This window comes from Jaculus jaculus, chromosome 16 (genome assembly GCF_020740685.1).
Source record: "Jaculus jaculus isolate mJacJac1 chromosome 16, mJacJac1.mat.Y.cur, whole genome shotgun sequence".
NCBI lineage: Eukaryota > Metazoa > Chordata > Mammalia > Rodentia > Dipodidae > Jaculus > Jaculus jaculus.
In genome coordinates this window covers 46,156,302-46,172,771 of record NC_059117.1, presented here as the reverse complement: position 1 = coordinate 46,172,771, position 16,470 = coordinate 46,156,302, and the positions used below count along the sequence as shown (strand labels likewise).

Here is a 16,470-nt window from a genome sequence, read left to right as displayed (position 1 = left end):
TCAAAATCTGAGAAGATAGAAATAAATCAAATAGAATCCTTCAATTTTGGACAATGGAACACTCAGGAGCCGTATATTGTTGCTATAAAATTTTCAGTGCCAGGGATGGGATACCTTCCAGTGAGTTTTGGCCAGGGAGGTCCCTGATGCCTCCAAAACATTATAGGCCATTGCTGAGGCCCTTTGTTTCCCACCAGGAATCGATGGTAAGACCCTATTGCTGCAGACTCCACATCTTGGGCTGCAAGGCCACTGAGAAATCCTGCTGGAACTGAGCTGATAACCTCCTCCATGTAGTCCAGCTGACAGAATGCTGAAAGAAGCCATTCTACATGCAGTTCAATGGTAGTAAGATACACCACCAGTGAAGATACTCAACAGTGGACACTACAAGCCTTATAATTGGCCATCCAGGACAAATGAGCCAACAGGTGCAATAGCGGCACATCTGTCATGGTGGAAACCAACTGCCTTCCAATTGGACTGGAGGCCCACTCCAAGGGGGGGAATACATCCCTAATACTGAAAACTTAAAACAGGGGTAGTCATGAGCCCTAGGGTTGTAACATCTGCTGATGTCTGAATTAGTGTATGTACTATGCTTATCAAACTGCCCAGTAAGCACTTCTCTTAATATTCATACCCTTATATTAATGCTACTCTCACTTTGGGTAGAGAATCTTCTCTTTTAAGATGGCAGTGTCCTTGGGACAACTCAGAACGTATCATGGTGCTGGAAAGAAGGAACTAGAGTACCGAGTAATATCTCGATTACACCTTCCAAGGCTCAGGGTCTAATACAGAAGAGGTGGCGGAAAGTATGTAAAAGCCAAAGGAAGGGTTGGACTCCTTACAACATGCTCCCTCAGACAAAAAACTGGCCTCCATATCCATGACCTCATAATGCCTGACACTACCTAAACAAGACCATCATAAGAGGAGTGAAGGATCATGGCATACAAATAGAGGAGAGACTTATTGAGATGGGGAGTGAATGTGATGGAGAAGGGAATTTCAAAGGGGAAAAGGGGGGGAGAGGTATTACCATGGGATATTTTTTATAATCATGGAAAATGTTTAATAAAATTGAGAAAAAAAAAGGTATGCACCACCAAGCCTGGCCCCTGAACACACACTTTTTATTTTGTCACTATTCCCAACAACACAGCATGACAACTATTTACCTAGCACACTGTGAAGAAACTAAAGTATACAGGTTGAATATTTGAAGATTTTAGTATCCTTAGAAGCTCCTGGGTCAATCCTGCACAGGTACCAATAAATAGTCTATTGTGTTTGCACCAATTCTAATTTATTGTCTTTTCTGACATTATGCTTGAATATTGTCCATGAGAAACTAATGTCATAAATAAATTACACAGGGCCAAATGCAAAAGAAACTGGAAATTCTGTCATCATATGGCTAAATTTCTACTTTAAATCTCAGTTTACACATGAGAAAGAGTAATAGGTTGGTGCCCAAGGCCACAGTGGGTAAGGCTGAGGTAGAATACTTACTTATGAATGAGAGGGAGAAGTTTCTGGCAATACATGGCAATAGTGTTTTCTGTGAAGATCATTAATCAATCAACATCAATTCAGTCCAATAATTTTGGACAACAGAAAGTGGACAAGTGGACTTCCCCAGTGCTCTTCTTTGCCATTTGTCATATCATGCATAGGGGGCAACCTGGGTAAGTGACCCAAATGGCATACCAAGCCTGTGCTCTTTCAACTGTGCCTCTGGTAGAGCTCACACTTTGCACCTCCTTCCATCACAGGATGATGATCTGCTAAATCATCCTCTGGAATGCAAGGTATGTGCCAAATCCCTGAACTTGCAGGAAAGATGTGCCCTGGGGAGAACATTAATCTTTTATCTCTTGGGTAAAGAGAAAAGGAAGGTTCTTTTGCTTTTTGTTCTGTTTTTCCCCTATGGTTCTGGATACTAAACCCAGTGCCTTGTCCATCAAGGCAAGCATTCTACTACTGTCCCAACACCCCACAGGAAGCCATTGCCTGCCACATAATGTACTCATTTAAAGCTATGAGCTGGACTGGAGAGATGGCTTAGTGGTTAAGGTGCTTGCCTGCAAAGCCAAAAGACCCAGGTTCAATTCCCCAATGCCCATGTAAAATCAGATACACAAGGTGGCACATGTATCTGGAGTTCGTTTACAGTGGCTAGAGGCCCTGGTGCACCCATTCTCTTTCCCTCTGTCTCTCTCTCTCTAAAATAAATAAATAAATAAATAAATAAATAAATAAATAAAGCTATGAGCATATTATTCAAATGTCTAGTATTATGTTAAAATTTTTTAAATAAACTATCTTAAATAAGAAATAATAAGTTAACTTAAAATAAATTAAAACTATTCTTCATACTGAGCTTGGCTCTTGTTTTGTTATGTGATGACTTAGGAGCTAAGGTGAGTGTATGCTCACTGGCTTTGGATGAGACAATGGAGAATAATTTATATCTTAAGAAAATAAGTACGTAATTATTATTGGGATCCAAGTCTCACTCACTAGAATACTTTTGTTTGTTTGTTTGTTGGTTGTATGTTTTTGTTTTTTCGAGGTAGGGTCTCACCCTAGTTCAGGCTGACCTGGAATGCACTATGTAGTCTCAGAGTGGCCTCAAACTCACAGTGACCCTCCTACCTCTGCCTCCCTAGTACTAGGATTAAAGGCGTGTACCACCATGCCCAGCTACAATACATTTTTTTTATTATTTATTTGAGAGTGACAGAAAGAGAGAGAGAGGGAGTGAGTGGGCACCACTGCAAACAAACTCCAGATGTGTGCGCCCCCTATGCATCTGGCTAACATGGTTCCTGGGGAACCGAGCCTCAAACCAGGGTCCTTAGTCTTCACAGAAAAGCGCTTAACTGCTAAGCCATCTCTCCAGCCCATACATTTTTTTTTAGAATACATTTTTGTTTCTTTTTTTCATTTATTTTTATTTATTTATTTGCAACAGAGAAAGAGGCAGAGAGAAAGAGAGAATGGGTGCACCAGGGCCTCCAGTCACTGTAAATGAACTCCAGACGCGTGCAACCCCTTGTGCATCTGGCTAACATGGGTCCTGGGGAATCAAGCCTCAAACCAGGGTCCTAAGGCTTCACAGGCAAGCACTTAACTGCTAAGCCATCCTCTAGCCCTTAGAATACATTTTCATAAAATGTTTCTTTCTATCTTGAATTGAAACTACTTGTCCAGGGGTAAGAATTCTATAGATATAACATGTTTTAAAACCTTCTTAAAAAGGGGTTAAGACAGCAACAAGTCTATAGTAGCTTATGGTTTTGATGTTAGTATTTGAGGATACATCAATGGTTCCCAAACCTGATTGTTCATTAGAATGACACTGAGGAGCTTTTAAAATACTGACTCCTGAAAGATACCCCTAGAAAAGTGTCTCATTGTCTCTAGAGTAAGCCCTGAGAATTCAGTATTTTTAATGTTGTCCTGGTTATTCTAATAGGCAAACTTGGGATATCCCTTTTTTAAACAATGTGGTTGAAAAGTAGGTAACAATAAAAGTTGACCAGACATCTCAGTGATAACCTTTCTTTTCTTTCTTTCTTCCCCTCTTTTCCTTTCTTTCTTCCTTTTTGTTTCTTCTGAAATAGGGACCAGATTTCATAGTGTTTATTCAAGATACTTGGCGATAATGAAGATCGAGGCTACTGTTTTATCATTTTTATCTCTCATACTTTTCTTTAGGAGTTTTGCATTTCTAGGACTCAGAAGAGATGATGATTTACATACCTGGAGGACATGTCCCTGAATGAGACCATTATATATATTAACTAAAATATTTCCATAATATATTTTTATATTATAAATCATTATAGAAATAAATAATACTTCATCTTTTGAAATGGGATTTTTTCAAGGTAGTGTCCTTTTGGCATCAAGGTAGGGGGGAGTTATATTTTCTCTACCCATTTCCACTTGAATCAACATAGTCATGGACATTAATAAAGTTCTATTTGGGCTGAAGAAGATGCTCAGCGGTTAAGGCCTTTACCTGCAAAGCCAAAGGACCCCTGTTTGATTCCCCAGGACCCACATAAGCCAGATGCACAAGGAGGCACATGCATCTGGAGTTCATTTGCAGTGGTTGGAGGCCCTGGCATACCGACTCTCCCTCTACCTCTTTCTCTCTCTCAAATAAATAAATAATATATATGCATTTTTTAAAGTTCATTTTAATTTTTACTTATTTACTATGCAGTACTACTGTGAACAAATAATGTAGATTTAGGTTTCTCATCTTCAAAAGGTCTCATCACCCTACCTCACAGGGTTGTTGTGGTGATAAATAAAACTTTTATGGAAGTAAAAAAATAAATAAATAAAAGAAAGAGAGAAAGAATATAATAAGTCAGACACATTGGTGGCAATGGTTTTCAAGTTGTTTCTCTTTTAGTAGGGTAGGCAACCATGCTTCTTTCAAAATAACTATCTGCAGGGCTGGGCTTGTAGCTGAAAGGTGTGTAGTGCATGTTGTCTATGCCTACAGCCTTTTGATCCTCAACATTAGTACAACTGAACAAAGCAGCTGTGTACAGATCTCAAATCTGTAATTAAGTGGAAACAGACAAGGTGAGGCTGATGCTTTCCTCTCCTTCCACTCTCTAGTCTACAGACACATGAAAATAGCTTGGGAAATAGTATATAGGTTATGAGAAGTTGGCTACCATTATCATCTTCTTAAATATGCTCTTACTTCTAATCCCTTTTGTTTTGTTTTTCATTTTTTTAAAAAATATTTTATTACTTATTTGAGAGAAGGGCAGAGGGAGAGAATGGACATGCCAGCCCCTGCAAATGAATTCTAGATGCATGTGCCACCTTGAGCATGACCTATGTGGGTACTGAGGAATCAAACCTACATCATTAGGTTTTGCAGGCAAACATCATAACTGCTAAGCCATTTATGCAAGCCTATTTTGGTTTTGTTTTGTTTTGTTTGAAAACAGGGTCTTACCATATAGACCAGGCTAGCACTAAATTTGTTGTCCTACTGCCTCATCCTCTCCAGTGATAAGAATACAGTCATTATAGGCATGTACCATCATACCTGGCTTTCCTTTCTATTCTTCACTTCATGAATACCTGCTATCTAAATACCTGGAGGTCTCTTTTTTGCATCAGACTATCAGTATCATTGTGTCTAAAATTCTATTTATTAGCTAATATTCTATAAACCTTTTCACAGGGCACTAATTCTAGTATTTTCTTTTTTTTTTTTTTTTTTTTTGGTTTTTTGAGGTAGGGTCTCACTCTAGCCCAGGCTGACCTGGAATTCACTACGGAGTCTCTGGGTGACCTCGAACTCATGGCAATCCTCCTACCTCTGCCTCCCGAGTGCTGGGATTAAAGGCGTGCGCCACCATGCCCAGCTTAATTCTAGTATTTTCTAACTGTGCTTTGAGCTTGCCTAAGTAAAGCTACTATCATAGGTTAAGCATACCATATAGATAAAACTGTGGGGGGGTGGCAATTTTATACTTTTTTTAATTTTATTTTTCAAGGTAAGGTCTCACTCTAGCCCAAGCTGACCTTGGAATTAACTATGTAGTCTCAGAGTGTCCTTGACCTCTCAGTGATCCTCCTACCTCTACCTCTCAAGTGCTGAGATTAGTGTGTGCCACCACCACCCAGCTATATATATATATTAAGATTTTTATTTATTTATTTATTAGAGACAAAGAGAGGGAAAGAGAGAGAGGGAGGGAGAATGGGTACACCAGGGCCTCTAGACACTGAAAATGAACTCCAGACGCTTGCGCTACCATGTGCATCTGGCATACATGGGACCTGGAGAATCAAACCTGGGTCCTTAGGCTTGGCAGGCATGCTCTTTAACCAAGCCATCTCTCCAGCCCCTAGCAATATATTTTTATTTATACTTTGACATTTGCAGTCTTCCAACTTCTAGATCAAAACTCATTTCACTGATGGGAAGTGAGAGAAGGTGGTGGCAAAGCTAGACAAGTGTTTGATGATGAACACCAGTGACCAGGTGTCAGTGCAAGTGCCAGCACAGCAGTCTCTGGACCAGCACTATCCCAGAACTTCCTGCAGAACTGTATTTTCATTTTATTTAGTTCTAATTCATTTTCATTTTAATGCTGTGGTAGCTCTTGACTACCATATTTGACAGTTTTGGCTAGAAAGAGCAAAAGGCTTGGTGGGTTTCATAAGACATAGCTATACTATAAATACAAGTGAAAACCAATGAGAATGGTGGTGAGGAAGAGAAGTGCTTACCATCCCCATCTTCTCCATAGGCCAGAAAGGGGGGTATGGTGATGATGCGCTTTTCCCCCACACACATCCCCAGCAGCCCTTTATCCATTCCAGGAATTAGCCAGCCAATTCCCACATATGTGTCATAGGTCTTCATACGATTGTGGCTAAAAAATAAATAAGAAAGAAAAAAGTCCCATTCCATTTGTTCCTAACTTACCCCTCAGGAAGGTTTGTGTTACCCAGCCCTCAGGTCAACAATGGACCCATACTCATTCCCCAGTAATAGGTATGGATGGATCTTTGTTTCCAAGCACAGAGCAGAACTCTTCAAGGTTAGAAAGAAAATAAAAGCTCATATTTATAGAAGCAATTGACAAAAAAAAAAAAAAAGTCATGTGTCCCATTAATCGCACACACTGTAATGAGAAAAATCCGAGTCCACTGGTTTTCATCCTAGCCCCATACTTCTCTACAGTTTCATTTTTGCCCTTCTCCTTCCACAGGAAAACTATAAAACTAAGCCAAAACACCCAGGAGCCTACTAAGAAATATGGCCCTTCACTTAACTTGAGAGCTCAAAATATGACTAAATTAAATAAAGAATGCTTTTATATTTTTCTAAAATGTATTAAATTTTGACTCTGACACCATGGAGTACAGAACACTAGCCAAAAGTCTAATGGAGATGGATTTGATACTGGTTATAGTTTGGAAGAGTCCCTTTTCTGGTTTCCTCATAGGCATAGGAAGTAGGAACGAAGGGGTATTTCATGGCACTGTCACAAGCAGTGGGACTTACCTGGAGTCAAACAGTGTCCCATCCAAGAATGTTCCATTATAGTGGTACCTTACAAAATCAGACACCTGGATAGTTCGAAGGCACTTGGAAGGCTTGAAATAAGTATGAATCTGAACCTGATCTTCAGAATTCCAAATATCTACCAGAAGTACATCAAAATGAAGTACTGAATTTGGGGGAATCACACCAGCTAGAAATGAAAGAGAGTTCATATTGAGAAACTGCTGTCTTTCAAGCCACACAAATAGGTACCTAGAAAGCTGCTGTTGTATATCTATTTCTTCCCTATTGAAGCTCTCTTTCCAGAAAAAAGGAGGGATGCTCACAAGGCTCAGGGAGTTCAGAAAGTTACAAGATTCAAAGGCCCTCAAGGGCTCATGGTTATACAAGCAGTAAATAACTTTTAGGAAAAGAAGACCTCTTCATTGAAGTGATTTCAAGTGGTTATTACTGCAGATGTATGTAAATACAAAATGAACACTTACAAACTCCTTCATTTCCATAGGCAAGCTTTGGGGGTATCTTCACAAAACGCCTCTCATTTACACACATTCCAACCAGAGCTTGGTCCATCCCTGTAATCAGCTGTCCTTTTCCCACAAACACATTGAAAGTGGAGTCTCTGTCATAGCTGGAGATCCAGAAGGTAGGCGAGAGAGAGAGAGAGAAAAAAAAAAGAGGAACCTGTGAAAATACTTCTGTGAAGGTTAAAGCAAAGAAAAAAGCCTGCCAAGCAGTTACTGAACCAGGAAGTGTCCTCCTGGGACAGTCCATGTAAGAATGGACTCTTGATTAACTTGAATACTATCAACAAACCTACTTAGCATAACCCTCTAGAAGAAAATTGACTTTAAGTTTCTTTTGCAGGGCTGGGAAGATTGCTCAGTGGTTAAAGGCACTTGCTTGCAAAGCCTGATGGCTGGATTCAACTCCCCAGTAACCACATAACTCCAGATGCATAAAGTAGCACATGTCTGGAATTTGTTTGCAGTGGCAGGAGGTGCTAGTACTCCCATTCTCTCTCTCTCTCTCTATTCCCCTCTCTTTCTCACAGACAGAAAGAGGGAGAGAGAGGGAGAGAGAGCATGGGCTTCCAGCCATTGCAAACAAACTCCAGACATGTACACCCCTTTGCACATATGGCTTATGTGGGTCCTGGGGAATCAAACCGCAGTCCTTTGGCTTTGCAGGCAAACACATTATTTTTTAAGTGTCTTTTGCCAAGCATGGTGGCACATGCCTTTAATTCCAGCACTTGGGAGGCTGAGATAGGAGAATTGCTGTGAATTCAAGGCCAGCCTGGGACTACAGAATGAGTTCCAGGTAAGCCTGGGCTAGAGTGATACCCTACCCCGAAAAAATAAAATAAAAAAGTTTCTTTTGCAAAATAGCCTATTCTTAAGCTGGGCGTGGTACACACCTTTAGCCCCAGCATTGGGATCATTGTGAGCTCGAGGCCACCCTGAGACTACATAGTGAATTCCAGGTCTGCCTGGGCTAAAGTGAGACACTACCTTGGAAAAAGAAAAAAAAATAACAAAACTCAAACCAAAATAGCCTACTTTTAAAATACACATATAACTTATTTCCTATGTGACTGGTACCACTATAGATAGTAATGACCCAAGTTCATACATACATGCCCATTCCCAGAGAGAAAAATATTTCAAGTCATATGGGTAAAGAGGCAGCATGGTGTGGCTCAGCTTCCCTCAGAGTAAAACACGAGTAGTAATAACAGACATGGCAGTAGCTGTATAACAATGGGAAAACTGTTCCAAAAACCTAGGGGCTATGCTAATACTACCAGTTATCACAAGTAATATAAAGATGGAGTCTTATAGGCATTTTTTAACCTTTTTATTTATTTGTACACAGTGGGTAGGGGAAGATACTAGGGCCTCACACAAACAAACAAAAACCAGATGCATGCATCCCTTTTTGCATCTGGCTTTACATGGGTACTAGGGAACTGAACCTAAGCAGGCAGGCTTTGCAAGTAAGCATCCTTATCCACTGAGCAACCCCCCAAGCCCTTATATATGTTTTAGATATTTTTTAATTTTTTATGTTTTTGGTTTTTCAAGGTAGGGTTTCACTCTAGCTCAGGCAGACCTAGAATTCACCATTTAGTCTCAAGGTGGCTTCAAACTCACGGTGATCTCCTACCTCAGCCTCCCAAGTGCTGGGATTAAAGGCGTGTACCACCACACCCGGCCTTATATGTATTTAAAAAGCTAGAAGAAGGCCAGGAGTGGTGGCACACGTCTTTAATCCCAGTACTTGGGGGAGACAGAGGTAGGAGGATCAAAGAGTTCAAGGCCACCCTGAGACTACATCTGAGCTAGAATGACACCCTACCTCCAAAAAAGAGAGAAGAAAGAAAGAGAGAGAGAGAGGGAGGGAGGGAGGGAGGGAGGGAGGGAGGGAGGGAGGGAAAGTCTAGCCAGGTGTAGTGGCAGTGGTACATGCATGCACTCGGGATCAGGAGGCAGAGGTAGAAGGATCACCGTGAGTTTGAGGCCACCCTGAGACTACATAGTAAATTCCAGGTCAGCCTGAGCTACAGTGAGACTCTACCTCGTAAAACCAAAAAAAGAAAAAAGAAAGGCTAGAAGATAAATAACAGAATCATGGCTATCACCTCTGTGCCTTCATCTTCTCCAATTCAGCAATACATAAAGGTCTTTGTTTTGTTTTATTTTTCTTCTGTTAGGAAATGGGGTTAGGTAGATGCTACAGGAGATATGAAAAAGGCCAAGGCAAGGACTTTGCCTACAAGTGCTTTATAAACTGAAAGAGACACATAGTTTCAAACACTGTGTTTAACAAAATGCCTACACAGCTGGGCCTGGCAAACACCAGCTAAAAGGGAGGCTGATGCAAGAGGATCACAAGTTCAAATCCAGACTGTGTGCCTGGGCTACAGAGTGAGTTCAAAGCTTGCCTGGGCAAACTAGTAAGACCCTGTGGAAAAATAAGTAAAGAGGGCTGGAACTATAGCTCAGTGGTAGAATAGAATGTGCAAGACCCTGGATTTAGCTGTCAAGGGGGAAAAAAGGAAGAGAAGGAAGGAATGACTGAAAAAATAAGGGAAAAAATGAAAAATGACTACAGAGCTAGGCTTATAATAATGGACAGTGGAAATAAGTCATAAATTTCATTTCTATTCATTGACAGAGAAGGACATGCACAATAAAAGTAAAATGCAGGTGACAGAGCCACAGCAACAAATAATCCCATTTTCAATTTATATGTGGATTGATGCATATGTAGAGGTCCAGGAGGCAATACCAGAGCATGTTATAAATAGTAATCTATGGACACAGTGTTCCAGGCAACTGACTTTTTCTTTATCTCTCCAATATAAAGTGATCATGTAACCACTTGTGTGATGCTGCTGGTATTTCCTTCAATAGGATATGCCACTCTTCCTTCATTTTAAAACCTATGCTTTTTTTGTCATTTCCCCCTAGTAAGCACTTTCAACAACTAGTGAAGTCCACCTAACCACCTGAGTCAGCTTTGTCAGATTGGCCTCTTCCCCATCTCCTCCCAATTTTATAACTCATCTTAACAGTCTGGCAAGCAGGATTTCAGGTTCAGATAAAGAATTAGGACCAAAGCATATGAGCAGTACTTGCTTGAGTCAGCTTTGAAACTCCACCCTATGCCTCCAGAAGACCAGTACCCATACCTTGAAATGTCATATTTTGGCTGAGCATGGTGGCACACGCCTTTAATCCCAGCACTTGGACAGCAGAAGTAGGAGAATCCCTGAGTTTGAGGCCAGCGTGAGACTACATAGTGAATTACAGGCCAGCCAGGACTACAGTGAGATACTACCTTAAAACAAAAAACAGGTCACACTTTGACTGTTATGTGGCTTGCTCTCACCATGCCACAGAGTCATGATCATCTGGATAGAATTATAGTAATGGACCAGAAAGCAAGGGTTCAAAGACTCCTGAAGTACAGAATATGTGCAAACAACAACAATGCACAGGCAGGATGCTGTTTTAAAATGCATCCTAAGGCTGGAGAGATGGCTTAGCAGCTAAGGTACTTGCCTGCAAAGCAATTTCCCAGTACCCATGTAAGCCAGATGCACAAGGTAGCACAAGTGTCTGGATTTCGTTTGCAGTGGCTAGAGGCCCTGGCACGCTCATTCTCTCTCCCTCTCTCTCTCTCTTACTCTCTGTCCCTCTCTCTTTCTCTCTCTGTCTCTCTCAAATAAATAAAATATTTAATAGATGCCAGGTGTGGTGGCACATACCTTTAATTCTAGCATTTGGAAGGCAGAGGTAGGAGGATCGCCATGAGTCCAAGGACACCCTGAGACTACATAGTGACTACATAGGTCAGCCTGAGCTAGAGTGGACCCTACCTCAGAAAACCAAAAACAAAACAAAACAAAATAATAATAATTAACCAAAACTATAAAATAAAATAAAATAAAATAAAATAAAATAAAATAAAATAAAATGCTTACTAATAGATGGACTAAGTAAGGTCATCCAGGCTCACAAAGTCAAATGTATATTCTCTCTCATATATGGATACTAGCTTCAAATGTTTAGATTTCTACTGAGTTTGAGTAACATTAGTAGAGGTCAGAAACTAGAAAAGAACTATGAGAAAGGAAGGACAAGGGAGGCTTAAGGGGAAAATATAGTAAATATGTGAGTAAAATGGCAGAAAACTGGGGGTGAAATGAGAGGGGAGGGGCTAGAGGACAGAAGGGGGTGGGAGGATTAATTATGAATAACCCATATGGAAACCTAGCTCTTTGCTAGCTAATAATATATATGCTTTAAAAAAAGATAGGGCAAAAGCACCCTTTGGGGGGTGGATGGATAATGTTGTGCCCAGAAACAACAGATTGTTTCAAAAGAATTTCAGTGTTAGGTATGGGAAACCTTCCAGCAAGTTGCTAATCAGGGAGGCCCCTGATGCCCCAAAACATTACAGTCTATTGCCAGAGATCTTGGCTGTCCACCAGAACCAGATGATAAGACTCCACATGCTTGGGCTACAGGACCTTAAGAAATCAAGCTGAAGCTGAGCTAGAAGCCTCCTTCCTGTTGGGACTAGCTGTCAGGATGCTGGAAAAAGCTATTGTAGTCTGTTGGGGGAAAAGTCATCAATGCTATTAACCAGCAGTAGACCCTGCAAGCTCAATGGCTAGACAGCCAGGCCAAGTATAACAACTGGTGCAATGTTGACATGTCTGTTACAAGGGAAACCAACTGCTTTCTGATTGGATTTAAGGTCTCCTCCACAGGAGGGAATTCATGCATGGTATTGAAAACCTAATCAAACCTATGGTGGGCAATCAAACCTATGCCTGGGGAGGTCATAAGCTCTGGGTAGGGGGGAACTATTACTGTTGCCTGGCTAAATGGATATCCTGTACCCACAAAACTATCCTCTAAATACTTATGTTTATGCCCAGATATTAATGCTACTCTCACTTTTGGTTAGAGAATCTTCTCTTTTCAGATGGTGGTGACCACTCAAAATTCACCAAAGTGCTGAAAAATGACAATGGAGTGTTTAGCACAAAGTGAGACATCTCTACCACACTCTCCAAGGCTCAGGGACCATTGTGGAAGAGGTGGCAGAAAGACTGTAAGAGCCATCGGAAGGGGAGGAATGCTTACAATACTGTCTTCCACACACAAAATGGCCTTGATATTTATAACCTCATAGTAGCTGATGCTACATATTCAAAACCTGTATAATTGGAGGGGGGACACCAAAATAAAAGAGAGACTTATTGGGGAAAAGAAGGGATTCAGTGGAAGGGGCATTCAGTGGGGGAAAAGGGAAAGTAGTGGGAGTAAATTATGATCATAGTATATTGTGTATATGAACAGAAGTTAAAAAGTTTTTAAAAGGCCTGAACATATAGCTTAGCAAGTGAACACACGCTTGAAAAGCCCGACGACCCAAATTCAATTCCCCAGTACCTTCATAGAGCCAGATGCACAGAGTGACATGTGCATCTGGAATTCATTTACAGTGGCAAAAGGCCCTGGTGTGACCATTCTCCCACTCTCTCTGCTTGTAATAAATAAAAAAGTTAAAAGTTAAAAACACAACAAAGAATAAATTTTCAACAATAATAAATAAACAGGCCTGGAGAGATGGCTCAGTGGTTAAAGGCACTTGCTTGAAAATCCTGAAGGCCCAGATTTAATTCCTCAGTACCCACATACAGCCAGAAGCATAAAGTGGCACATTCATCTGGAGTTCATATGCATTGATAGGAGGACCTGGTCTGCCCATTCTCTTTCTTTCTCTCTATCTCCTTGCAAATTAAAATATTTTAAAATAAATTAATAAAGAAATAAACAAAAATGGATCCTTCATCCACAGATCTTGAATATAGTTCCCTTTTTTTATATACTTTAAAAAATTTACTGATTCCTGTGGGGGGTACCTCTGCAAAGGAATGTATCAGTCTTCTCACATGGGTGCTGGGAAACTGAATCCCAGCCAGTAGACTTTGCAAGCAAGTGCCTTTAATCACTAAGCCATCTCCCCAGCCCCTAGTTCCCAAATTTAATGAAATTTTGTAATAGTAACTACTATTTACAGAGCACTTATGTGCCAGTCACAGTAGCAGAGTAAGCTCCTCACATATACTGCTGCATTTAACCCTCATACAATACAGGTGGGTACATAACACTCAGGTTCCTTTGAAGGTTAAAAATGTTCCCAAGCTCAGGCTGGAGAGATGGCTTAGTGGTTAAGGTGCTTGCCTGTGAAGCCTAAGGACCCAGGTTAGATTCCCCAGTACCCATGTAACAAGCCAAATGCACGAGGTGGTGCATGCATCTGGAGTCTGTCTGCAATGGCTAGAAGCCCTGGCATACCTGTTCTCTCTATCTATCTGTCTCTTTTTCTCCCCTTTTCACTCTCCCTCTATCTCAAATAAATAAATAAAATATTTTTTAAAAAATCAAAAACCAGGGGCTGGAGAGATGGCTTAGAGGTTAAAGTGATTGCCTGCAAAGCCAAAGAACCTAGGTTCAATTCCCCAGGACTCATGTGAGCCAGATGAACGTGGTGGCAAATGTGTCTAGAGTTGGTTTACAGCAGCTGGAGGCCCTGGCGTGACCATTCTCTATCTGCCTGCTCCTCTCTCTCCCTCTCTCTCTCCCCTTCACTCTCTCAAATGAATAAATAAAAAAATAAAATATTTTTAATTTTAAAATAGGCCTGAAAAGATGGCTTACCAGTTAAGGCACTTGCCTGTGAAACCTAAGGATGCAGGATCAATTCTCCAGGTCCCACGTAAGCCAGATGCACATGGTGCCACAGGCATGCCCATTCTCACATTCCCTCTCTCTCTCTCTCTCTCTCTCTCTCCCTCCCCCGTCTCTGTCTCAAATAAACAGGACTGGAGAGATGGCTTAGCAGTTAAGATGCTTGCCTATGAAGCCTACAGGCACATGTTTGACTATCCATATCCCACATATGTCAGATGCACAAAGGTGAGGTAAGTGCAAGATTTCACCTGCCCACTAGGAGATGAAAGAGTCTGGAGTTCTATTTCAGTAGCTGAGGGCTTGGCAAACCAATTTTCTCTCCCTCTCCCAAATAAATAAATAAATAAATATTTAAAACATTCCCAATGTTGGGCTGGAGAGACGGCTTAGCAGTGAAGCGCTTGCCTGTGAAGCCTAAGGACCCCGGTTCAAGGCTCAATTCCCCAGTACCCACGTTAACCAGATGCACAAGGGGGTGCACGTGTCTGGAGTTCGTTTGCAGTGGCTGGAGGCTCTGGCACGCCCATTCTCTCTCTCTCTCCATCTACCTCTCTCCCCCCCCCCGTCGCTCTCAAATAAATAAAAATAAAAATAAACAAAAAAATCATTTCCAATGTCAAAAATATATCAACTACAAAGAAGAGCCAGAATCCAGGAATATCCAGTGCTTCCAATCCTAACACAAGGTCTTCCTGGGTGACATAGGAAAGTTGTTGATGCCTCACTTACTAATTTCCTCATTTGCTGATAAGCACTGGGAACTGTAAAGCAGCAGCATGTTAAGGAAAACTTTTCTGATGGGCTATAAAGATGGCTTCATGGTTAAGGCACTTGTCTGCAATGCCAAAAGACCCAGGTCAAATTCCCCATGACCCATGTAAGCCAGACGCACAAGGTGGTACATGCATCTGGAGTTTGTTTGCAGCTACTGAAGACCCTAGCATGCCCATTATCTCTCTCTTTCTCTCTCTCTCTTCCTCTCACTCTCAAACAGGTAAATAAAATATTTACAATAAAAATAGGAGCCGGACATGGTAGCTCATGCCTTTAATCCCATCACTTGGGAGGCAGAGAGGTAGGAGAATCGCCATGAGTTTGAGGCCACCCTGGGAGACTACATAATGAGTTCCAGGTAAGCCTGGGCTAGAGTGAGACCCTACCTTGAACCCCTCCCCCCAAAAAAATAGGGCTGCAGGCTGGGCATGGTGGTGCATGCCTTTAATCCTAGCTCTTAGGAGGCACAGGTAGATTGCTCTAAGTTCAAGGCTAGCATGAAACTACATATTGAACTCCAGGTCAGCCTGGGATAGAGACTACTCCAAAACTCATACAAACAAACAAACAAAAAATGTCGAGGCTCTTGGTAGTCCACCAGGAACAGATGGTAAGACCCTACTACTGAAGACTCCATATACTTGGGCTGCAAAGTCACTGAGAAATCCTGCTGGAGCTGAGCTGAAAACCTCCTCCATGTAGACAAGCTGACAAAAAGCTAGAAAAAGCCATGCTGCATGCAGCTCAATGGGAGAGAGAGAAATCACCAGTGAAGATACTCCAGAGTAGATGCTGCAAGACTTATATTTGGCCAATTAAGCCAACAGGTACAGTAGTGGCACCTCTGTTATGGGGAAAGCCAACTGCTCTCTAATTTGAGTGGAGGCCTGCTCCATCAGAGGAATACATCAGAATACATCCCTGATACTGAAAACCTACAACAGGGGTAGTCATGAGCCCTAGGGGTGTAACATCTGCTGCTGTCTGGCTAAATGTATACACTCTGCTCATCAAACTGCCCAGTGAGCACTCCTCTTAATGTTCATACCCATATATTAATGCTACTCTCATTTTTTTGTTAGAGAACTTTCTCTTTTCAGATGGCAGTGACCTTGGGATGACTCAGAAGGCATCACAGTGCTGAGAAATGACAGAGGAGTGCTCAGCACTGCAATATCTCTATCATACCTTCCAAGCCTCAGGGTCCATTGCAGAAGAGATGGCAGAAAGAATGTAAGAGCCTTACAACGTGCTCCTCCAGACAAAAAACAGCCTGGATACCCATGACCTCAAAGTGCCAGACACTACCTACACGAGACCACCATAATAGAAGGAAAACGTGGTATCAAAATA

At 41.5% G+C, this 16,470-nt stretch overlaps 1 protein-coding gene across 2 annotated transcripts in view; it reads right to left on the bottom strand.

Annotated features, from left to right (window-relative positions):
• Fkbp9 (FKBP prolyl isomerase 9) overlaps window positions 1-16,470 on the bottom strand; it is a 165,495-nt gene that overhangs the window by 109,689 nt on the left and 39,336 nt on the right. For both annotated transcript variants that reach the window (XM_045136212.1, XM_045136213.1), the window contains exons 2-4: window positions 7,552-7,697; window positions 7,067-7,256; window positions 6,286-6,431 (exon numbers count right to left, since the gene is read on the bottom strand). In XM_045136212.1, the coding sequence (XP_044992147.1) occupies window positions 6,286-6,431; window positions 7,067-7,256; window positions 7,552-7,697 (482 nt within the window). The remainder of the gene's footprint in view (window positions 1-6,285; window positions 6,432-7,066; window positions 7,257-7,551; window positions 7,698-16,470) is intronic.